The 24,384-nt window shown below is 48.2% G+C and overlaps 1 protein-coding gene across 2 annotated transcripts in view; it reads right to left on the reverse strand.

The window, feature by feature from the left end:
• TENT4A (terminal nucleotidyltransferase 4A) overlaps window positions 1-24,384 on the reverse strand; it is a 47,293-nt gene that overhangs the window by 19,373 nt on the left and 3,536 nt on the right. For both annotated transcript variants that reach the window (XM_058564373.1, XM_058564372.1), the window contains exon 2: window positions 938-1,061. In XM_058564373.1, the coding sequence (XP_058420356.1) occupies window positions 938-1,061 (124 nt within the window). The remainder of the gene's footprint in view (window positions 1-937; window positions 1,062-24,384) is intronic.

A 24,384-nucleotide genomic window follows, 5' to 3' on the forward strand; every position in this document is an offset into this window, starting at 1 on the left:
TTGGGTAAGACTGAACCGCCCTGTAAGTTGGGACAAGAGATACTGAAAACGATGCAACAAAATCTTCTTAAGTTTAAAGTTAAAGACCTATCCCAAAAAGAAATTTTTAAAAGCTCAAAATTAAGAGATGAAACTATTACTGGCCTTGCCCAGACCCAGTCCAAGCCAAGGACTTTTCAGAGCTGGGTTCATTAAATGCTCCCACAATTTTCAAACCCGCAGCTAAGGCACAGGGTGGGGCTTTGTCCCAGGGCACTCAAGTTTAAAGCCAAAAATGTTGTCCATCATTCTAAATGTGGGGACTGAGTGGCTGCCCTTGCCCAGTGAGCGCACACGTGTCCTTCAGCAGCTCAGCTCGTCGTCCGTCACTGGTCACCCATCAGGCACGGTCACGGGCAGGGGAGGCTGACTGACTAGCACACAAGCGGCGGATGGGCTGTCATGGACCACTCAGAGGACACGTCAAGCACTGGACACGCCCATGGACCTCATCCCATTGAACACGTGTTCATTCACTGTGACAGCGGTCTGAGAGGAGATACTCTCAAGTTTCACAAAAATGAACATATGCTATGAAGTGTGGTGGGGTGAAGGGGTAGAATTTCTAACCTTAAGGTGAATTTAAAACAAGAAAAATAATCACACCATTCCCAAAAATACTCCCTTAGGCCAGAGGTCCTCACACTCAAGGGCGTCAACCCCCGGAGGGCATGTTAACCCAGGCCTGCTGGCCCAGCCCTAGGTTTCTGAGTTGGCAGTGCAGAGGAGGGCGGGGAAGGTGCGTTTATAACAAGCTCCCAGGTGAGGAGCTGCTGCCCGTCCAGGACCACACCTGAGAACCACCGCCTTGGGCCAGCGAGAGACACACAGACACATGACGACCACAGGCGCTGACATTTACTTGTGTGTGACAGAGAAGTACACAGAATATACCCACATCAGCCGCTGGCCAAAGGTCTTTAACCACAGTTTCAATCCGTTTCACCACCTCTCTTCTCATGGCTGCTTCTTCAGGACAAGGTGACATGAAGTTATAAAAGTCAATTATTTCCTCATGAAGTCTAGCGGACAAAAGAGAAAACATACTAGAGTTACAATTAAACTTAACCACACTTCTCATTCTGTTATTAGATCAGCATCACACTAAAATATACTCTGGCTACTTAAAATACAGTTTCTTTTCTCCTCAAAAAGTATATAATGAAACGAAAACTCTGTGCTGGATGAAATCACACAGTACGGGTTTAGAACCACAGAGTAACACGAGTGAATTTTGTCAATACCATATATCAAAACTTTCGATTGGCATTTGAAGACTTATCCAAAAGAACCATTTCAGTGACTTCATCACAAAACTGAGAGAATCCCATCTTTGAAGGATGAAAGACGATTCCAATTGATGCAGCACAGTAAACACGGTTCCCCTGGCATGCACGTCGCCCCCACTCTGATGTGCTCCAGAGCCCCATGAGCAACTCCTGTGCCTCATGCTAAAGAGCGTGGATGCAGTTGAGGCAGGCCGAGGTGAAGGAAATGGACAGACGAGGTGAGGAAGACCCGCGTCTTCACAGAGCCTGACAGCCCCAAGTCTCGGCAGTCAGGGTCTGCCCATCTCCTCTGACAACGCTCTGGACCCAGCATCCAGCACCTCACAATCTCATCACAGAGAAGTGAGAGTCCCTGGAGGCAGAGAAGCCTCATTTAATCCAACACTCAAGTGTTCGCTCCTTAAAACCCGACAAGGAGGTCAACCACCAAACGTGTGGGGCAGAAGTAGGTTCGGCCCTCTCTTTCTTTCCTAGCAAAGACCTGAAAGGGTGTTTTCAGGAGAGAGGAGAGCACTCCGAAGGCCGCCTTACACCTGTGCCTCAAGAGTCCCTTCTCTTGTCGTCAGCCCCACGGGCGACAGAGCCAGTCCTGCGGCGGGGGCAACGGCTCAGGCAGCTCAGTTTCGGGCCCAGGAGCCGTGCCGCAGACTCCTTCTGTAGGAAGGAGCGACGGTCACCCTCAGCTACGTGCAGGGATTAGCTTAGGTGGGGGACCCAACCCTGGGGATTATAACAAGTCAGATTCCCCTGCCTCCACTCTAGGCTTGACTAGTAAAGCAAACAGAAGACAAAATAAAATTAGCTCAATAATAACATAACAACAGTAATAACGTTAGTTCAATAGCTAGCAAAATAGTCCACACAACAGCAGGCAATACTTCTTAACAGCACCCATCAGCGTCAAGTTACGAAGGTAAGAGGCACCTCATTACCTTACCTATTATCCTCTACCGGCTCTTGTTTAAGGCCAACTTCAACTCTCTCACCTGAAGTACGGCCTCCCCCACCCCCAAAATTCATCTGGAGAGACCACTCCTAACATGCAGCAGCAGGTTTTAAGGCTACTCGAGGCCAATGAAAGCACACACAGACTCCAACAGGAAATAAATCCCCAACACCCGTGTTCACAGTACACCTGCAACCCAGTTAGGCCATCACTGGGACGTAATTTTATCATGTTTAATTTTTTAAAAAAATCAAAAAAACGAAAACCTCACCCTAAGCATGCTGCCAATGCAGACAGCCACAAGTCCAGTTTTTAATAAATCCAAAAATAGTAATGTCATGCAATATTAAAATGCAGATATTTTCCAAAATATCAAACTTCACGATTTGGCGGGCAAAGTTTCTATCATTTCAACAATTACTGAGCACCAACTACACACTAAGCATTTAGCCACCTCTCTTCCAGCAGCCCAGCAGGCATGGTCAAGTTTCAGGTCTCACCTAAAACTTCCTACCATTTGGCAATGTTGTTAGCAGGACTAGATATGTCAGGTTAGTGGGTTAATGCCCACCCCAGGGAAGAGCCAAAGGTGACCCAGGACGTCTGGGAGGGTGCCGTGTCCGTCGCTGTCACTGTGGAGAGCTGTCTGGGAGGCAGCAGTGGGCTCTTCACAAGAAGAGCCGTCACCCTTGGTGAGCAGTTCGTCCATCTGAAGCACTAAGAGCACGTGCTCTGCTGCACCTTTTAGTACTGTTCTGATAACAGGAGTATAGAAATCTAAAGACATAATAATATAAGCCTAGAATAATTAAACAATAGGCCCAAAGTCATGGAAAAAGAATACCAAACCTAGCATGCTAAAATTCTATCCACATCCCACAAATTTAATACATTAAAAGCATGTTGTAAACAGGGCATTCCAGCTCGCCAAAGCGTCACTGCAGTCTGCACTTGCACAGTAGAATGTGCTGTCAACTTTCTTGTAAGTTGGTGCATCTGAAATAACAACAATAGAAAACAGTCCCTCCTCTGCTCCCCAGGACTCCTGCCGGCCTCAGTGACCCTCAGTGCACCAGCAGAAAGAGCATGAAGAGAACCCTCGTGGGTCTGCACAGACACCACACGATGAGTATAACTGTCAGTTTTATCAGATGTCTGTTGATTTGCTTGACAAGAGGGGGTCCCCTAGCATTCCTCCCTCCAACCCCGTATTTCAGGAGAGATAAACAGTGAGGTGGAGGAATGCCCACATTCCCAGCTCAGGAAGTGGTGCCAAGTGGAACACACAAGCCTCCTGATTTCATTGTCGTGTTCCACCAGTAAGATACACTAATAATATACCTGTCTGAAATACGGATTAAATTGTATCTAAAAATTAGCAACTGCCGTAACAAATATTAGATAGTAGAGTACTTTTGCTTTGCCTTCTGGGGAACACTGCTGGCGGACTGGCTGGACAAGAAGGCTCTGCCCAGCCCCTGCTGGCCCTTCCTCGAGGCAAGCAGGGACCAGCAAGGCCCTGCGTGACTCCTGGAGCCACCTGAAGACTGCATCGCTCTGGAGTGTGATGGCGCCATCGGCGGAAACACACAGGAAGGGCTAACAACCATCAGGACGTCTGGCCAGACATGAAAAGCCCCTGCAGCTGCCTGCCCCTGCTGGGCGGGCTCTTCGTGGAACCCTTGAAGGAGAGAGGAAGCATCGAGGGCTGGGCGAGGGGGTGGTGATCAGCCAGTGAGGGGGCACTGCCGACCGACCCAAGAAGAACTGTGGAATCAGAGCAATTCCACAGAAGCTGCAGGACACCGAGGCAGTGCCCCTCTCCCCAGCCACAGCAGGCACTCGCTCTTCCTCCGCCCGCTGCGTGCTTCACTGCGGGGCGTGGCGATGGGCTGGAGTCTGTCTCTGCCCAGGGAAGGCAACCTCCAGTGGGAAAGGGCTCACCTGCTCACTGCCTGACCTCCAGCGCCACAAGTGTGCTTGTTCATGGCGAAAATCTGATCTATGTGTGTGGACGGAAGCAAATCAAGTTTTGATAAAATAAATATTTTACTTATGATCTTGTCATTTAAGATCTACATTCCCTATAAAATGACATCAAAAATTAATATTCCAAGAAATATTTCACTCCTGTACTGGATAGCTTCATTTATTAGCAGAAACCATTTAAATGGCCAACTGCTCTTTTAAAAATGTAAACAGCGCTAAACAAAAAGTTTGCGTTATTTTATTCTATACTAACATTACTTTAAGAAACTGCATATTCTGGGATGCGTCTTTCCATCAATGGCTGAGCACGGATACGTTTAAAATGAAACGTCTTCTCTCCTCATGGCACATTTCACAGCGGCACATCTCTTATGGTCGATTGATTTATAGGAAGTTGTCTATATGAAGCCTATATTTCTGACCAACAAAACGACAATTTCAAATGGTCAACGTTTTCAAGCAATGGCACCTCAGATCCAACAAATACGGGAATTAGAAGTTGACCATAAGGCAACTTGAGAAAGGAGCAAGCGTGAGGGCAAGGACTCACTGGCACCTGAGGCCTGCCTGCCACTGCCCAGCTATGTGGCCGTGAATGAACTCCGGAAACCTCTGCACAACGCAAACCTCACACGAAGCCAAGGAGCCGTGTGTTCAGGCTGCTGTGGGGTCAAAAGAGAGAACACCGGGAAAGCAGAGCTTCTGAGTGCTTTGTGGCGGCAGCTTGAGCCCCATCTAAGTCGTGTCATCAATTTGGGAACGCACAGTGGGAAAGGTTTGCCGTCACGTGTACAAAAGGAGCACGGCAAGCAGTGGGACGCATGAACGAGGCCCGCCTCTGACAGCGTGTCTGTGAGCAGCGGACCCGGAGACACTCACTCCGGCAATGGCCACTGGTCCACACAGAGCAGGCGCGACTTTGAGATTCAACTTGGAAGGATCTCAGATCAACATATCAGAGCGGAGCAAGCCCAGAATGATTCATTTTCTGGTTCTTGTAAGAAAGGTGGAAACGGTGAGACCACAGTTCTCAGTGAATTTATGTTTTAATCATGAAACTACTCGAGAACAGAAAGCTGAAACATTATTTTCTAGTCTACTTTTGAACCAAACATTAGAAAACAAAGTTCTGTGAAAAATGAGAAAAGACATTTCTCATCTACTATCACTCTAAGAGTCCAAACCCCTTCAGAAGGTAATAACTGATTTCTCAATTTTTAGTACATTTCCCCAATTAATTTCTGCTTCTAGTACCAAATATCAAGATCAGTAATGTTTTAGTATCTATCTTAGTATCTGGTTTATAGTTCCTGTAAATATTTATGAAACCCAATTCCATAAGCTATTTTAAAGAGCGAAAGACAAGATTATTCAGTTAGAAAATCAAACCATCTAATTTGATAGCTAATAAAGCTATTGATGAAAACAGATGACTCATTTCAGGAGGATGATTTTTGATTTTAGAAGCTGTGCTGGTGGGGTTGCATGGTTCCAAACTGTCTAAACCTGAATCAAAGCCGGGACCGGCTGGTTCTGAAGGCAGGCGTGCCACGGTGAGGCCCCCCACCCAGGTTTCTCAGCCTCCCCACCGGGAAGACTACCCAGCCCCAGGCCAAGCTGCTCCTTCCCGGCTCCCAGCACAATCTGTGAGCTGTTCTAAGGTGACTTCGTTGTACTCAACCAATGAGGACGTGCAGGAGGACACGCAGCGGTGCTGCAGCAGGTAGAGGACACAAAGAAACGAGGGGCCCGAAGCGAAGACAACCAAATGTATTTAAAATACAACTGTGGAAAGAGAAGGGGCAAAAGACACAGGCCAGGAGGGTTAATGATGCTGGTCTCCAGGGGGATGCACTGGGGTCTGCCTGTTCCCCTGGATTTTAAATCCCGAGGCTACTTCTAAGGAAAGCAATGGTCAGAGGTCAGATTTCATTCATCCTTTTCTTAAGGGAAAAGAGGAGCCAAACGAATGAACGAGCCCTCCTCCAATGTGGTTACGAGAAGTTTCAGCCCCCGAACCTACTAAACACGAGCTGTGCTCTGAAGGGCGAATGTGTCCAACTTTCCCAACTCACTGGATCTCAGAACCCTCAACACTGCTCCCCACAGTCCCATCCCTACTGTTAACCACGTGATGCAGAGTTTAACTTAACATCCTCCATGAACCTGGTCAATTCCACACCCTTGGGGAAAACCAGGCTTTTCTATCACAATGTAAAATGGAATGGAAAACATCAGAAACTGCCTTCAACTGTCAATTTATTCTCTCCCTCTTCCCCTCCCTCCAACTCATCTTAAAATCTTCAAAAGCCTTGAAAAGCCAGTGGTTTCTCAGAAACTGGAGCTCCCTCCACTCAGCTCCACAACGTTCACTGTCTGCATTTTTGCCAAACACAATGAGCTAGTGAAAACATCTGGAGCTAACTACTGGGGTTTTATAGATTTTAAAGCAGGCTTTGACGCACTCAAGTGAGACGACGATTCAGACTCCATTCCGTCGGACGGACAGGGTCTGAGGTAGCACCCACCTCTCCACTAACCAGGAAGAAGGCGCTGCAGAGTGGCAGGTGCAGACATCATGAGAGAATGAGTGAAGCACTTCCATCTTCAGGGGTGGATGATCCTCTTTAAAGTTCCCACTTACTGACACAGTGAATGAGCTATTTATAAATCATTATTATTTATTTTTAATTACATTACAAGGCAATTAACATCCGTGCCAATTATTTAGAAAACCTTGAATCAGGTTTTCAAAGGTTATTATTTTTTTTTTAATCTAAGCTCAAGAGTGGAAGGAAACTAAATGAAACTGCAAACTAGAAACCTCCTGTGCTTCCAGAGTGTTCCTTGATGTTTTCGATGTGGTGGCTGCTAAGCCAGGGCTCTCATCAGCCTGCCCCTCAGCTTCTCACCACTCGGGGCAGAGACCTACCTGTGCACCTGTCTTTGGGGCTTTGAACAAAGCTGCATAGCTTGCGGTTTTAAAATGTTAATGGCAGAGTGAGGCTTTTGAGAAAAGCTGCTGCAAAGCGAGGGCCTGAGAGCTAAGCAAGAGATGGGAGGAGGAGCAGGCAGGAGCTGCGCTGGGAGGGCAGGGCTGCTACCGGGCAGGCGAAGGCCATACCAGGGTCATTAAGGCTAAGACCAACCAGCATTCATAAAACAGCTAGGACAGAAGGGCTCTGCAGCTTTGGAATCATCAAAGCGCTAACTCTGATCCATGCAAATTCAGCTCCCAGCAAAAGTGGAGCTTTCTCGTCCCCTTCCCTCCAAGACCCCTCCTGGGATCAGTCACACTGAACCTTGGTGCAGGGAGATGTCTGAGGGCCCTTCAGAACCTAAACTGAAGGCAAGCAGCAGGAATGACACTCTTCTGCCCTAGCAGAGCAAACACAGCATAGTAAACGCCAAGCAAAGGCCCTGGGGCCACTCAGAGGCCAGAGAACCATGACAATCTTCTCTTCCCCCCTCAGAACAGAAAGCAAGAGCTCAGATATCAGAAGCTTATAGTTAAGCCATGGCAGAAGTATTTAATCTAATACATTTCTTCTGAACCAACTGCTAGAGAAGAAAGGACGTGCTGATATGGTTTCTATAGAGGGTACTCTGGTGAGGCACCTGGGAGCTTCTCACCGACCAGGAAGCAGCCAGCCCCACATTTTGCAAACTGAGTGAACAGGGTTACAACTACTCAGAACCATTATTATGCCATTTTGCATTATAATCCTGAGAACCACCCCAGGCTGAAGGTACAGGCTGGAGCAAACCCAGCAGGAAGCACTCCACTTGCTCAGCACATCCTCAACCCATCATGGGGCAAAAGTGATCAAATGGCTTCAGTCTCCTGACACCAGTGTCCTAAGGAACCCACAGTGCAATCCAGGACCCCACCACAAGAAGAGCTCACGGCTGGGAGAGCTGCTGGGGCACAAGAAGAGGCCAAGACAGCACTGCGCTGAGCCGTGCATGCTGGCTCGGGCCACCTGCCACCCAGCCTTGCATGGCAGCCATAGCACAATCACAGCCCACTGCAGGCCACCTAGAGGACGCTCAGACAGAACCACTGGCTGTATTTGAAAGCCAAGGTCCTCGAGCCTTGCTTGCTAGCTCAAGTAGCTGGATCATCTCTGAAATGAAAATAGCTATATTTTCTGTCATCTTTCCAGAGATCCTTACCCTCAATGGCAAGGTGAGCTGGGACAATCTCTTGAGGCAGCAAGACCTAAGAGTCTGAAAACAATTCTCTGGGATACTACACCATACCACCCACATCACCAGCCTTTTCATTAGAGCCACCCAAATAGTCTTTGAAGCAAATACTATTGTCTCCACTTCACAGAGAAGAAAACTAAGCATTCATTAGACAGCTGGTAACTGGTCCAGGATCACACAACCAGGACTCAAGCCCAGAGCTGTGTAGCTCTCAAACTCAGCGTTTAGCCACAGAGCTGGGGAGCCACACTCAGGAGGTGACTTGACAGAAACACGTGTGGAAAGTCACTGTGGTCCCTCATAAAGAGTGGAGGCTGTAAATATAACTCTCTGATTATTTAGGAAATAATGTACATCCATACAATGTGTAAAAGTTGTTTAAATGAGCTTTTCAGTGATAGGAGGAACCGCTTCTTTAGAATTAGATTTAAACAAAGAAATATAAAATGACACCTTTGTGACATATTTAAAGCAGCAGTAAAAAGAACAAAGAAATACGCTCAAGTGTTAGCAAGAAAATCATGGGTAGTTTCTTTTCTGTATTTTCCAAATTTCTTCAATAAGTACATTATTGCTTTTATAATCATAACCAAAAAAAGGTTTTATCATTTCAGCTTTACTAGTTGACAATGACTTCACCTCCAAAGGTCAAAGGGCAGACGACAACTGTGCTTATTAAGTCTTCTTTAAGCTTCGGGCCCTCTTTAGCCTTTACACTAAGGCCAAATCAGTGTGGGCTTTCCCTCTGGCTCTGCTGTACCTGAGAGTGAGCCATGCCAGGCCTCCTGGAGGTCCTGGGAACTACTCCTGTGACTCTGCTCAGCTCCGAGGTCCAGCAAGGCTAAAACGCCCCTTCATCACTGAAGCTCTGATTCTAGTGCCACCTCAAGTCCCTGGTTTAGGAAGCTACCCCAGACTGCAGCATACACCCCCCCAAGACAGGGCTCCTACAAAAGCTACCCCACAATCCCAGAGAAACCTCTGCAGATGCAAAAGACTGAACCAGACGAGACCTGTGTCAGGAAGGTGTGGTCTCTCAAGTACCCCAACCCTCTCTGGCCTCGCCACACCAAGTACAGCTAACAGGCTTTCTCTACCGTGCACCTCTCATCAAAGGCACTGCTGCCAGATGGCTGGCTGAGTAGGATTCTGAGGCTGCATTCAGACTCAGGAGAAAAAAACTTAAAATTCATTAGTGATACCATCATATCAATATTCTTATTATCAGCTGACAATACCCCATGCTCACTGTGTGCAGGCACCGCGTGACACACTTCACTGAGGAGGATTCTGATAACCATCATAATCACCCCTTTTCACGGACAGCTCAGAGGTCCACCAATCTGCCTGAGCCTCGTGTCGGCTGTAAAGAGCTCAGGCATCACCGCACCTCCACAGCTGCCTCTCTGCCGACCACTGCTCACAGCCCCTCTGGAGCCTCCTGCTCCCATCAACTGCCCCTTTCTGTCTGCCCCCTGCAGACCTCTGGAGTCCCCACACCCTGTGGCCACCGAGTGTGGGGTTGCTCCTTCCCCACCAGCTACTTGCCTGGCCTTGACCACTCGGCAGCGATGTCAGACATGCAAAGCCTCTCACGGGGCCAGTGCCTGATGGGACAAATCGTCCCAATGCCCCACAGAGCAAGGAAGCCTGTGTGTGTAACTCACCTGACGGAAGACGAGCCGGCCACCTTCCACATCACCAAGACCGGAAAAGGCCTCGGTGAAGCCTAACCGTGTCCAGTTCCGCGCAGCCCACAGAGGTGCAAACTGTGGGTGCTCGTCACCTGCCACGCACCAGTGCGCCGTGGCCACACAAGGGCCAGGTCTATCCTGCACACCAGTGCGTTAACAGATCTGAGAAGTCTACTGTAATGAAGGCTATTTAACTTTGTTGTATCCAATATTTGTACATGTATCAAAGTGAAGTCTGATTTACAATATCAGAAGAATATACACTAATGTAACTTTTAATTATCATACATTTACTTTCTAGTCAATCAGCCAGGAAGATTTCCATCTAGTTTAAAGGAGACAAGTCATTAGTACCAATTTTCCTTAGCAGGTCAACCTCCTAAAGTCTCAGGACAGGGGTTCAGGGGTTCCAGCTCAAGAAGGCAGGATGAGCACACATCAACCTCCCAAGGCCCCACCAAGATGACTGGAAAAAATTTTAAGAAAAAGGACAACAGTACTGGAAAATTACCAAAAAGTGATAGGAAAGAAGTTAATGGATCCAAAGATTTAAGTCAATATCGAAGTACAGAAGTAGATGTGATTCATCATTCTACAGTTACTTACGGCAAACCTACTGCTAACAGGCTCTGTTCTGATATGGCTATCGAGTAGTGAGCAAGACAACATAAAATAAAGCCCTTGCTCTGACTGAGTTTATGTGGGACGAGGGGGCATGGAGAGGGGAGTTAAGTAAATAACCAAAATAAACCAAAAAAGTGTAGTATGCTGTGCAGAGATTCCCAATGGTGGCCCACGGCTGTCCACATGGCTACTTAGGATAGGTGGTCAGGGAGGGCCTCCCAAACAGCTGGTACTGGAGCCCAGAAGAAGGGAAAGACGAAGCCAGACATGCAGACATCAGGGGACAGCATTCTGACAGAAGGAAGAACGAGACAAAGGCCTCAAGGCGAAGATGAACTTGGACGGCTGGAGGACCAGAGGAAGTCAGCGTGGCCTAGAGACCAGGGGGAGCCTGAGCTCCCAGGAGTCAGAGTCGTCAGTCCCCGAATGGGCCAACTTCAGAGCAAACAAACCATTGGGCTTTTGAAAGGACTGAAAGGACTGGCCAGAAGAAGTGAGCCCTGAGAAAGCTGAAATAATTCAGGAACAGACTCCGGGCCCCCAAAAAGGTAGCCTCTGACTCTCCCCAAGGTTCTCCTCTCCACCCAGAGCACCGGCAGGGCCCAGAAAGGTCAGCCTTTCAAACCTGCAGCCTGGGCTCAAAGTGCTCAGGTAAGGTGGAGAGGGCTCGGTAAGAACACACTCATGCTACACCAGCATTAAGATGGCGAGGGGGTCGGCATGGCAGAGAAGGCCACCCTGTAAACATGCCATAGCTAAAAAAGAAAAGAAGAAAGAAAGAAAGGAACCCAGAACGGGAGAACACACAACCTACAGATCAGGAGAAAACCACTACCGTGCCTGTTCCACAGAAAATCGTGGTAAGAACGTGTCAATGAAAGCAGGGTTAAAAGACGACAAACAGGGGCCGGCCCAGTGGCCTGGTGGTTAAGTTCAGCACGCTCCGCTTCAGCACCTCAGGTTCGGATCCCAGGCGCGGATCTACACCACTCGTCAGCAGCCATGCTGTGGTGGCAACCCACATACAAAATAGAGGAAGACTAGCACAGATGTTAGCTCAGGGTGAATCTTCCTCAATAACAAAAAAAAAAGAAGATGACAAAGAGCAGAATGAGAGGACAGGGAAGCTACTGCGCTAAGGGCAAAAAGGGCCTATTTAAATAAGATGGACAGAGAGGAAAAAAAATCGTCGTCATCCAAACGGAAACGGTAGACCTGGATGGACAAAGACTTGCCCATCAACAGGAAGATGAAACCAGTAACGTGTGGAAGATTCGACAGACGACCGTTTCCCTAAGTGAAGACAGAAACCAGTCTGTGGGTGGAAGGGTGGCCATGTCCAGGAAGAACTGATGCTGAGGCCGATGCTGAGACAGACACTGCAGGAAGGATGGGGCCTGGGGCTGGCCTGGTGGCATAGCAGTTAAGTTTGCATGCTCCACTTTGGCGAACCAGGGTTTGCTGGTTCAGATCCTGGGCGCAGACCTACACACCACTCATCGAGCCATGCTGAGGCAGCATCCCACGTAGAAGAGCTAGAAAGACGTACAACCAGGATACACAACTATGCACTGCAGCTTTGGGGAAAGCAAAAAAAAAAAGAAAGGACAGGGCAGGGACAAGAGGAAGGCTTCAGACAGGCAGGTAATCAAAACAAACCCCTTCACCAAAGGGGGAATCCGTCCTGCCTCGGACTTCTCCACAACATTCAAAGCCAGAGACACAGGGCACACGCAGAGGCTCTGAGGCAGAGATCTGTCATTCAGGCACACGGCAGGCTTCAGGGAATACAGCACCAATCGGCTCTTCTTTAAAAACTGGATTACTTAACACACACAAGAAGACACTTGATTAAAGAGCTTCTGCAAAGCAAAAGAAACCACAAACAAAGTGAAAGGACAACCCACTAACTGGGAGAAAATATTTGCAAATCATATATCCAACAAGGGGTTAATTTCTAAAATATATAAAGAACTCATACAACTCAACAACCAAAAAAGAAACAACCCCATCAAAAAATGGGCAGGGGATATGAACAGACATTTTTCCAAAGAAGATATACAGATGGCCAACAGGCACACAAAAAGATGTTCAACATCACTGACTGTCAGGGAAATGCAAATCAAAACTACCATGAGATATCACCTCACACCTGTCAGAATGGCTATAATTACCAAGACAAAAAAAAAACAAATGTTGGAGAGGATGTGGAGAAAAGGAAGCCCTCATGCACTGCTGGTGGGAATGCAAACTGGTGCAACCACTATGGAAAACAGTATGGAAATTTCTCAAAAAATTAAAAATAGAAATACCATACAATCCAGCTATCCCACTACTGGGTATTCATCCAAAGAATCTGAAATTAACAATTCAAAGAGACTTATGCACCCCTGTGTTCACTGCAGCATTACTCACAATAGCCAAGACGTGGAAGTAACCCAAGTGCCCACCAACTGATGAATGGATAAATAAGATGTGTATATATATATACAATGTATACATATATATATGTATACAATATATATACAATGGAATACTACTCAGCCATAAAAAAAGACAAAATCGTCTCATTTGCAACATGGATGGACCTGGAGGGTATAATGTTAAGCGAAATAAGCTGGACAGAGAAAGACAAATGCCACATGATTTCGCTCATTTGTGGAAGACAAACACATGGATAAAGAGAACAGATTGGTGGTTACCAGAGGACAAAGGGGTGGGAGGGGTAGGCGAAAGGGGTAAAGGGGCACACGTTAGGTGAAGGATAAAAATGAGACTGTTGGTGGTGAGCATGACGCAGTCTATACAGAAACTGATAAATAATAATGTACACCTGAAATTATACAATGTTATAAACCATTATGACCTCAATAAAATAACTGAAAAAGAAAAAAAAGAAGACACTGACAGCAGCTCCCATGTGCAGATGCAAAGAATAAGCCAAAGAGCCAGAGCCTGATGGCTACCCAGGCCCCAGGCAGCTCAGCGGGTCTCAGTGCGAGGAACATAGGCACCCTAGTATAAGAGGAGCAGGGCACAGGGTCAGAGCCAGGAGCGCTGTCTGCTGAGGCATGAGGGCAGTGCTGACCCTGCAAAGCTGATTATACCACATAAAGGCAACAAAGACTGCACGCACCTGTGAGCTCTGCCAGGAAAGACACATGCCCAAAGAAGCCCACCAGAAACATGGACCACACAGAGAACTTAAATCCAAGGAGTCCCAGTGGCAAGCATGAAGTCCATGTAAATACAGAACCAAGACTAATCAATTATAAACTGTGGTGTCCTGTGCTGAGGCAGGATCACAGCATCGCGAGGAACCTGGACTGCCTGGTGTCAGCTCTGCCCTGCTGCTCTCCAGCTACGAGACCTTGCAGGACCCCAGCTGCTCCATGCCTGTTTCCTCATGTAAAACACAAGGATGCTGATGGTACCCCCCACATGGCATTGTCAATAAGATTTAATGAATCCTGATAAAGTTCTTAGAATAGGGCCCGACACTCAGTAGGGGCTCAATAAATGGTAGTGATTATAATTACAGAACAAAATAGAAATGTTTAACTCATAGTGACAAATAACATAATGCGAATCAGGAGGTGAGAAGATACAGAAAAGGGCTGTCTTAGTCTTCGTGGGCTGCTATAACAGGATACCATAGACTGGGCAGCTTAAACCACAGACACGTATTTCTCACAGTTCTGGAAGCTGGAAGTCCAAGATCAGGGTGCCAGCACAGCCGGGTTAAGGTGAGGGCCCTCTTCCTGGCTTGCAGCCGGCTGCCTTCTCTCTGTGTCATCACACAGTGGAGAGAGTGAGTGAGCTCTCTGGCCTCTTCTTGTAAGGGCAGTAATCCCAGGATGAGGCCCCACCCTCACGACCTCATCTAAACCTAATCACCACCCCAAGGCCCCATCCTCAAACACCATCACATTGGGGGTTGGGGCTTGAACCTGAGAATCTGGGGGGATATCATTCAGTCCATAGCAATGGCTAACATCTCCACCCTACACGGCAGCAAGCAAATCAATATGGTTTCATTAAAATTTTCACTCTGATTTTTTTTGCACTTAGCTACTTAAGTTTATCATCTTTTTTATGTTTTTAGTCTCAGCAGTATCTCTCAGAAACCAGTATTTCTAGCTGAGGTTGAACATTACTTTCACTTGCAAGCAAAATTAATAATTTAGTAAATTGTATTTAAAGAGAACATGAATCATAACAGAAGTACTTCTGTTGCTCAATCCACGTGTCCATCCATGCACCGGCTTGGAGAGAGGTCTGCAGTGGCAGTCACCTGGTCGTACTTTGGTTATTTCTGGGTGGGGTGATTGATGACTTCAGCTTTCTACTTTCTTTTTTTTTTAAAATACACACGCATCTGTTTTACAAAAACAATTATCAGGGCCGGCTGGGTGGTGCAGTGGTTAAGTTCATGCACTCTGCTTTGGCGGCCCGGGGTTCGCCGGTTCAGATCCTGGGAGCAGACCTACGCACCGCTTATCAAGCCATGATGTGGTGTTGTCCCACATACAAAACAGAGGAAGATGGGCACAGATGTTAGCCCAGGGCCAATCTTCCTCAGAAAAAAGAGGAGGATTGGCAACAGATGTTAGCCCAGGGCCAATCTTCCTCACCAAAAAAAAAAAAAAAAATTATTACGATTTAAAAATCAGCATAAAGCCTGCTCAGAAATTATCTCTAACTTTAGAGTGATCAGCAAACACAGTTTTAAGAGGCACAACATCACACACAGCGGGGCTGACACTGGCCACTTACAGGAGCCACTGCGAACAGTAGGGTGACAGCACCAGGGCCTCTGCTTGGTTTGAGAGATCCTTTTAGGGAGATGAGGGCAAAGACGTCCATCTTTGGGGTCCCTGACCATTCAGAGATCGGGCAGAGCATCATGACGACACATGCAACCTCTCCTGAGACATCGTTTCTCTCCACCCGGAGACTGGACCTCCACGTGATGAAGCGTCTTCTCCCTATTCCTATGCCTCTTGGACAAGGCCCTCTGTGCTCCACATGTCCAGTGGTTAAGACGACGGTTTGTGGAAGGCCAGCTCTGCACCTACGGCCGCTTCTCCGAGCCTCCCTCCCTCGTCTACACTGTGAGGACAGGAGCCTCTCCTCTCGCGAGGGCCGCAGGGGATGCTGCAGGAAGGGGCGAGGGCTCAGCAGGCCAGAGACGATCACCACTGTGACAAGTCCTGAAGACCACTTGCCTGCCAGGAGCAAAGGAAAAGCTGAAGCGGACACCTGCTAAGGAAGGCTCCGAGGACAGGGAGCCATCTGCCCCAACCACAGGCCCTTCACCTCCTGTGGTCTTATTCTAACACCGATCCTAAACGGCCCTTCTTGCTCTTACCAATTTTCCAAGCTTCAGTTCATTCCAAACCTTAACCTGTGACAATTCTCACAAGTTCTCATTCTTTGGAACTTGGTCTTGGTTCTCTATTTCTATTTCTGTCCATCATGCTTGTACTTAGGTCTGCACCTCAGTCTCCTGTGAGTCAGGTCGTTGATAGAGCCACAGACTCTTTAGACAGATTCATCATCTGCTTTTTTTCAATGAGATAACGTATGATAATACTTTAGAATTTCTTTGCATTTCAAAGCCATGTAGGGTATCCTCTTTCATATTTTGGTCATCACATTAGAGTTGTTCTTCAATTTTCAAAAATCTGCTTAAATTTAGAGAAGATGCCTATAACCAAAATACTCTTTATTACGTTGCACAATGGCTGCTCTCTCTGCCAATTCACCAAGTTCTTGCTGCCCACTCTTAATTCGAGCGCACCAATTCCCTTCCTGGGGAGGCAGCGCTGAAGTACATGGGCTTTCCTGTCAAGCAGGCCTGCGTTCGGGCCCCAGTTCTTTTATTTCGTAGCTGCGCCCTGGGCAAGACGCTTACATCTACTAAGGCTTCATCTGTCTCTCTTGAAAATGAGCGTATTGTCAAGAAGAACTGGGAGAACGCAGGTTCTGCGCTGAAGGCAGCACCTGATACCAGAGAGGCGGTCAGCACAGACCTGCCCGGCCTGCTCTCGGTCTTTCTACGGTCTTCAGGTGGACAGCACCTCATCAAATGCTCCATCTTTCGTAGACTGCAACTTCTAAGAACAATCCAGACGGGAGGAGTCCTGCTCCCTCGCCCACAGCTCCCCTCCAGGCCAGTTTTGGAACGTCTCAGGAGAGCAGGACCTTCGGTGTACTGCAGCAGCAGGACTGGCTGCCTGTCCCGTCCCTCACTGCTCCCCCTCTCCAGCATCTGTCTCCGTTGACTGTCAACATCCTGACAGGAGGACCCAGGTCCCTCCTCTCCCCCAATCTGATCTCTCTCTGGGAAAGCAGAAAAGCAACCAGCCCTCTAGGACGCATTTAAACCAGGTTTGCGAGTGAGGTGCTAACTCCCATCCCCACGTCCTGGGGACATCTCCCCTCTTAACACTGCTGGGAGCTCCCGCTGTCAGCACTGCAGCGACATTCCCAAGCACGGCATCTTCTGCCAGATCACGTTAGCCTGTCTAGGCTTCGGTTTTCTGTCTACAAAACAGGAATACTACTACCCATTCGTGGGCCTGCTCCGAGACTCGGGGAGGAAACCCACACAGAGAGCCGGCCCCGCAGAGCCCCGCGCACCGTGAGCCCACTGCTGCCGCCGCCGACTGAGGAGACGGCCCAGCCAGGAGGACCGCCGGATTACGTCACCGACCCAGTGTGCACAGTGCCGAGCCGCATCCCTGTGTGCTGCACCAGACACTGCGAGCCGGGGGAGCTGTTTCACGCTGCACTCCGCTACGGACCTACTTACGCTTCATGTGTCCCTGAAAGAGCAGCCCTTTGAAAGGATTTACACCAGAAACTCAGAAACAGGATTTCTAGAGCTTCCCAGTGGTGTCCTGCTGAGTAACACAGCTTTTGCTGTTGCTTGAATTTGGATTTATTTAGGCAACAGTTACTGAATCACACACTGTGTTTTGAACGAAGAGTCTAGTCACTCCTGTTCTGTGCTGTCCAGACATAACGCTATTTAAATTTTAATTAAAATTAAATACAATTAAAATTCAGCTCCTCAGTTGCATTAGTCACATTTCAAGTGCTCAAACGCCACCTGTGGCTTGTGGCTACTGTACTGGGCTCACAACACTAGGCCTCTTCCCTCTTCACATTCTACCGGACGGTGCTGCTCTAGCTCTGTCTAACGGGCCCTCCCGCACTTCTGTTTTCTCCACGGGCACAGAACACAGGTCAGAAGCTGCAACGAGCTCAGAGAGACAACACAACATCCACTCCTTCTACTACGTGCACAGAACGACAACAACAACAAAAGCCTGAACAACTTTCAACAAGTTATATACGGCAACACATACCTGATAAAATATGTCAGGAGAACCCTTAAAGCTCTGGGAAGACAAGTTCTTATTTAAAAGTTACAGAACACATTACCTAGGCATTGTTTAAATTTTTAAAAATAGAAAAGTCTGTCTTGTTCAAAAGGAGACGTATTTCCACAGCAGAGTACCGGCCTCCGGCAAGGCCCACAGCCTTCCCTGCAGACTCCAACTGCAGTCTGTAACAGATTCTCCGAGAGAGAGTTTTGGCCTGAGGGGGAAAGTTGTCTGTATTTTCAAAAACCAAGCAAAAGGCTTTTTCTGTCCAGTTGGCAACAAGAATCACCTAATTTTTGGTTTCCATTTCCTTAGAGAAGAGAGGAGAAAAGGAAAGGCGTGGCCTTTCTAATCTCCCACGTGACAATTCACACAGTGTCCTCTCTCCTTTATTCAGTATGCCCTGGGAGGCAGATGTCATAGGCCCTGCTTCACAGGCGGGGAAACTGAGGCTCAGAAGTCAGAACCCACAGTGAAACCAGCCAAAACCAGACCTGTGAACCAGGTTACACAAGTGCATGATGCAGACTAACCGAGCAAGCTCAAGGCTACGCGCAGGCTGCCCACTGCTGGGAACTGGTACCAGCCCAAGGGCTCAAAGCAAGACAACAGCAGTGATCTGATTCTTCATTCCCTTAAACTCCTGCATCCTGGCCCTGCCTTCAGAGGCCAGGAGTCCACGAACGTTAGGATCATCCGAAATCTCTTTTAAACATTGAAAGATATAAACCACCTACTTCCACACGTTATCACTGAGGAAATTAACCCCCACCTTAAACCATAGGAGAGCCTAAATGGTTGTGCAGAGCAGCTGATTTGGGAATTAAAAAGAGCACAAACCCACAATAAAAAGGCACGTTGCTGATAATCACAAACATTCCATGTCCTGGGAACCTCAGAACCACTCCCATCTAGTCCGCCCTGTCTGTGTGGAGGTGGATGAACTCTGCGCAGAGCCCCAGGGGGCCTGGAGCGAGAGCCAGCCTCCACCTCCTCTTCCTTACCACCAGCAAATGGAGCACATGCCTCTGGAAGCCCAGAACACGCGAGAACCAGTCACAGGACACTCACCAGGCGGCCAAATGATGGGCGATTTATCTTCACACTTTTCCAAGTTTTCTAACTTCTCATGGTTAGGTTTTAACTTTATAATGAAAAAGAGACCACTAAAAATAAATAGGGATGTTTTTCAAATACAGTATAGAATTTTTTTGTAATTTTTTCCCCCCAAAGCCCCAGTAGATAGTTGTACGTCACAGCTGTACATCCTTCTAGTTCCTGCATGTGGGACGCGCCCTCAGCATGGCCAGAGAAGCGGTGCGTTGGCGCGCACCCGGGATCCGAACCCGGGCTGCCAGCAGCGGAGTGCGCGCACTTAACCGCTAAGCCATGGCGCCGGCCCAGTATAGAATTTTTTTGAATGTTTTCTGTTTTTGCATTTTATATTGCAAGGTATAAAACTGGTTTAACCACAGTCTTCAGAAAGGCAGGCAGATAAATTGCAATAGATTTTACTTTATTCTGCATTTAAATAACTTCAGAGTCAGCAATCAAATAAATCTCTAAAAATTTTAAGGCAAACAACAAAAGTTATCTGCAGCATTTGGTTTATTTAAATTATGTAGACTTGCCACCCCCCACTTGCTCACCTAAGCTAGCAGATCCTCTTTCTTTCATCCACCCATCCATCTGACATTTATTCAGCGGCGGCTAGCATGGGCTTGCACTGGGAATGCAGGCTCAGAGGCAGCCCCTCCTTCCCTAAGCAGCTGCAGGAGAGCAGTGGCCAGTGTGCTAAGAGCAGCAGTTAAGTCCACAGGAAGGGACAGAGGGAAGAACCACGTGGGAGTCTTCTTGCTCCTCCTGTAGAAGGCACAGTGTCTTGAAGCGGGGGTCCTAGGCAAGCCCCTACTCGCGTTAATCTTAGCTGCAGAACAAGTGGTGTGGGGTCCTCTGCAAAGCAAAGGACTGCTATGTACTTAGAATTGGATTCCAGAGGCGACTGGGTGAGTCACCAGCCACCCCTACCCCCTCCCAGCACAGGAAGGACACCCTTCCTAAACCGGCTAATGCAAGATACCTCATGGACAGGACTTTCAATCACTATAATTCCCATGGCTTCACTGACATGGCTTTCACGTAAACTTTTCTTAGACGACTTATTTTAAGAACAGCCTACATGAGAGAAGTGCAGAAAGGCACTTACAGCTTTGGTCACTCTGGTTGCCCAAGTTCAGTGGTGACAACTAAGCCAGAGGACAGGACCAGCAATCTGCAAGAGTCATCATGATGGGCTGGAGTCCAGTCAAGGGAAAGAAGTGTTGGAGAAGAAAATCACGACCTCCTCATCACCCATTTTCCCATGACAGGGAAGTCTACCTACGGGAGAACGCCTGCCTGCGTGGCAGGCAGCCCCCAGAAGATTCCACACCCTAATCCCCAGAACTGTGGCCATGATGAAATCATCACCACTCCTGTGAACATGTGTATTATTACATACCCTTAAGATAGACAGTGACCTGGGTGGGCCTGACCCAATTACACAAGCCCTTAAAGTAGAGGGCTTCCTCCAGCTGGCAGAGACATGGTCTGAGAGATTCAAAGCACCATTGCCAGTTTGAAGATGGAGGTGCCTGAGCCAAGGACTGCCAGTGGCTCTAAGGAGCTGAGGGAGGCCCCCAGCTGGTGGCCAACAAGGAGTCAGGGACTCAGTCCTGGATTCTGCCAATAACCTCATAAAGGGAATGAGGCTGCAAGAGGACTCCGCGCTCCAGCCAAGAACGTAGTGGCCGACACCTTGACTCTAGCCTGGTGAGAGACTAAGCAGAGAACCCAGCTCAACCATCCCCAGACTCAAACCCACAGAAACTCTGAGACAATAAATGAGTGCTGTTTTAAGCTACTGAGCATGTGGTCATTTGTTACAGAGCAACAGAAAACTAGTGCTGCCTGGAAATCTGAGAGTAACATGTTTAATTTGTAGTATAAATTCCAAACTGTCGGGGATTTGCACCCCTGACCTCACTGGGGATGCGTATTCGCACTGGGGGCAGGTGTCTCGGGCATCCGTCTCCATTACCAAGATCACCTACTGGCCCTTCCTCAGGTGCCACGCTCACTCAGCAGCCTTCTGAGAGGAGAAACCCCTGACGAGCAGACCAGAGCCCTCTAGACAGTCCTCGCCACAGCCACGCTGGCCAATGGCAATTTCCAGGTGACACTGTGGCTTACACAATCTCCTATGAATCTAGTTAGTATGATTTAGTCACCCACTCCCGTTAGCCTGCACTCTGGCTGCATTACCAAAATCAAGTTTCTGAACTTGAACATCACAGGTTTTTTGTGTATTTGGTTTTTACTGCGACCTTCTTTTACTCCACAACGAAAAAACCAGATCCTAAACCATAATGACCTAATCAAGGCACAAAAAGGTCCTCTTTTCCAAAGATAACTGTTACCCTTCCTCCCATAGGCCACTTACAAGAATCCATTTAAAATGGGGACCAAATAGGGCTGGCCCACTGGCGTAGTGATTAAGTTTGCACACTCCGCTTTGGCGGCCCAGGGTTTGCAGGTTCGCATCCTGGGTGCGGACCTACAAACTGCTTATCTAGCCATGCTGTGGCGGTATCCCATACACAAAATAGAGGAAGATGGGCATGGATGTTAGCCCAGGGCCAATCTTCCTCAGCAAAAAGAGGAGAATTGGCAACAGATGTTAGCTCAGGGCTACTCTTCCTCGCCAAAAAAATAAATAAATAAATAAAATAATATGGAGACCAAAATTTCATATTAAATAGTGATCAAAAGAAGGTCTGAGACTTTACCTTGAAACACAAATTTTTAAACTTTCGAAAAACTTATTTTTTACTTTAAAACATTTTACTTAAAAATGACTTTAAAAAAGCATTAAGTCACAACCATGTGTTACTTTTAAGAAGCAAATGGCACTGCCTTTCCATTACGAGCTCACAGCAACAAGACGGGGTCTGCTTTACCCCACTATGACTTTACGGCATGAGCAGTAAGGTCATTTTTGGCAAAAACATCTGAGGCCTCCATTTTTCCAAAGCCCCCCCCCCAGCCTATTTAATATTCCAATCCTCCTTTTCCAAAACATTGGTCCTGCCCTCCTCCTCGGTAGCCCCCTATCGGAGCGTCGGCAGTCCTAACTTTGCCCGTCCTCATGTATCAGTGACCAGGCGTAACTCCCCAACTCCATCACAGCAAGCCTCTTGTGCTAGATTTTCAATTCCACTTAGCAGAGAGACTGGCCATGGTGCAATGGGCAGGAACAGCGATGCCATTACAAAGTGAGGAGTGTTTGAGTGGGAGCTCATTTCATCAATGGTCAGTGCAGCAGTGAATATCAGCATGCGGTGATGATTCCTGCTTCCCTCTGCAACCTTAGACCTTGGGGTCTCAGAGGACGAACACTCAGAAAACAAGGCCCACGTGTGCCACCACCACCTTTTGAGGCAGATCTCCCAATAGCCTCTCCCATGTGTCCCGTGACATTTACAGGAAGGGATCAGAATGAGAGAAAAGCAACCAGCGAGACGACAGCGGGCCCTGCTGGGCTTTCTCTCCTGCCCTCCCACCTGGCCCCCACAAGGATGCGCTGGGGGAGGTCACAATCGCTCTCCCACAGGTAGTGCCACATCAGGCTGGGGCCGCAGAAGGAGAGGAGGAATCCTGGAGGCTCCTTCAGGCTCTGACTCTGTCAGAACAGAGCGAAGAGAACACGTATTGAGTTAGAAAGAACCCACGCCCCGAGTCCTGAGGCCCAGGGCTGACCACGTCCTGGGAATGACATCTGTGTCAGTTTCTCACAAACTTCAGGCGAGGAATGGCATTTTCTTTGGGGAAATAGAAGATATTAAAAAATTAAATACTGGCAAAGGACCTACAGAAAGGATGCTGCAGACTGCAGCATGTCTGGGAGGACAACCTTCGAAAGGCCCAACCCCGCACTGAAGCCTGGCCAGAGCCCGGACTGCAGGCATCAGCCAGGGGCTGGGGGCCTCCCCTCCTTCCACTACTCTCTTCCTGGGGCTCTACAGGGTACCAGTAAGGATGTGGCAAAGCATCTGAGGTCCACACTCCCGCCCTCACTGCTGCAGAACTCTTCTTTACCTTTAAGAAAGGTAAAGTAGGTGGTTTCTGAAGCTGTTGAGACCGAGCAGCACAAAGTAACAACGCACTGCTGGGTCAGGAGGTGAAGGCACGTGAAAGTGGCAGCAACCAGGTGCCAGGACGAGCAGAGCTTGCGAGCCTGTCCACACACCTGTCTGCCACTCTAGGTCAGGTGCCCAGGTACAGAGCGCATTGCACACTGTTCACACTGTTCCCAAAACAAAAGTTCCCGAGTTCAACCAAAAAACGGAGTAAGAACTAGGGTCAATGGCAGCTCCAAAACAAGCATTTGATCGTCCCCACTCCAAAGGTTCTTGCACGAATCTCTATCTTCTCTCACCTGCTTTTTCTTCATCTTACTCAAGGATGAAAGCAGACTGGCAATCTCACATGGCCAGGACACCAGGCAAAGTTTCCAAGGGCAGAAACCTCCTCCCCAGAAAAGAAAGAGTGGTGTAGGCTGCTACCTGGGCCACCAGGCAAAGGCCCGAGTGGGCTCAGCTGATGCTTCTCAAACCCCCGCCACACCCGACAACTGCTTATCCTTCCTTAAGGACGCAGACACTGTCTTTCCAGAAACGCCTGTCCTGGGACTACATAGTAAGTCTGAGCAGCTTCTCACCTATAAGGTCCTCTTCTACCGGCCAGGCCACGCTGTCTTTTCTCAGTTCTTTCCCTTTCTAAGTCACAAGTAAAAGACATTTTGGTGGCCTTCCCCATCACTCTGGGTAAAACAGAGCTATTTCTTGATACCTAAAAGTTAGTCCCACAAGCCCAGTGGGCCCCATGGACATGATCATTAGGGACACCATCCTCCTCTAATCACAGGCACAGCTCAACCGCTACTCCAGTTTACTACTTCCTCCTCCCTGGCGCTTTGCAACAGCAGTCTGCTAGAAGGACTGGGAGTAGCGAACCAAGCAGAGGGCACCCTGCCCTTCCAGGCACATGGCCGGAAATCCTAGCAGGCTCCCCCTCTAGACAGAGATGGCCGAAAGTGGGTACAGAAGGCAGTACATTCCTCCCACAGAGACAGGCAAGGACGGGTAGGCAGCAAGAGA

Source organism: Diceros bicornis, chromosome 20 (assembly GCF_020826845.1).
Source record: "Diceros bicornis minor isolate mBicDic1 chromosome 20, mDicBic1.mat.cur, whole genome shotgun sequence".
In the NCBI taxonomy this organism is placed as follows: domain Eukaryota; kingdom Metazoa; phylum Chordata; class Mammalia; order Perissodactyla; family Rhinocerotidae; genus Diceros; species Diceros bicornis.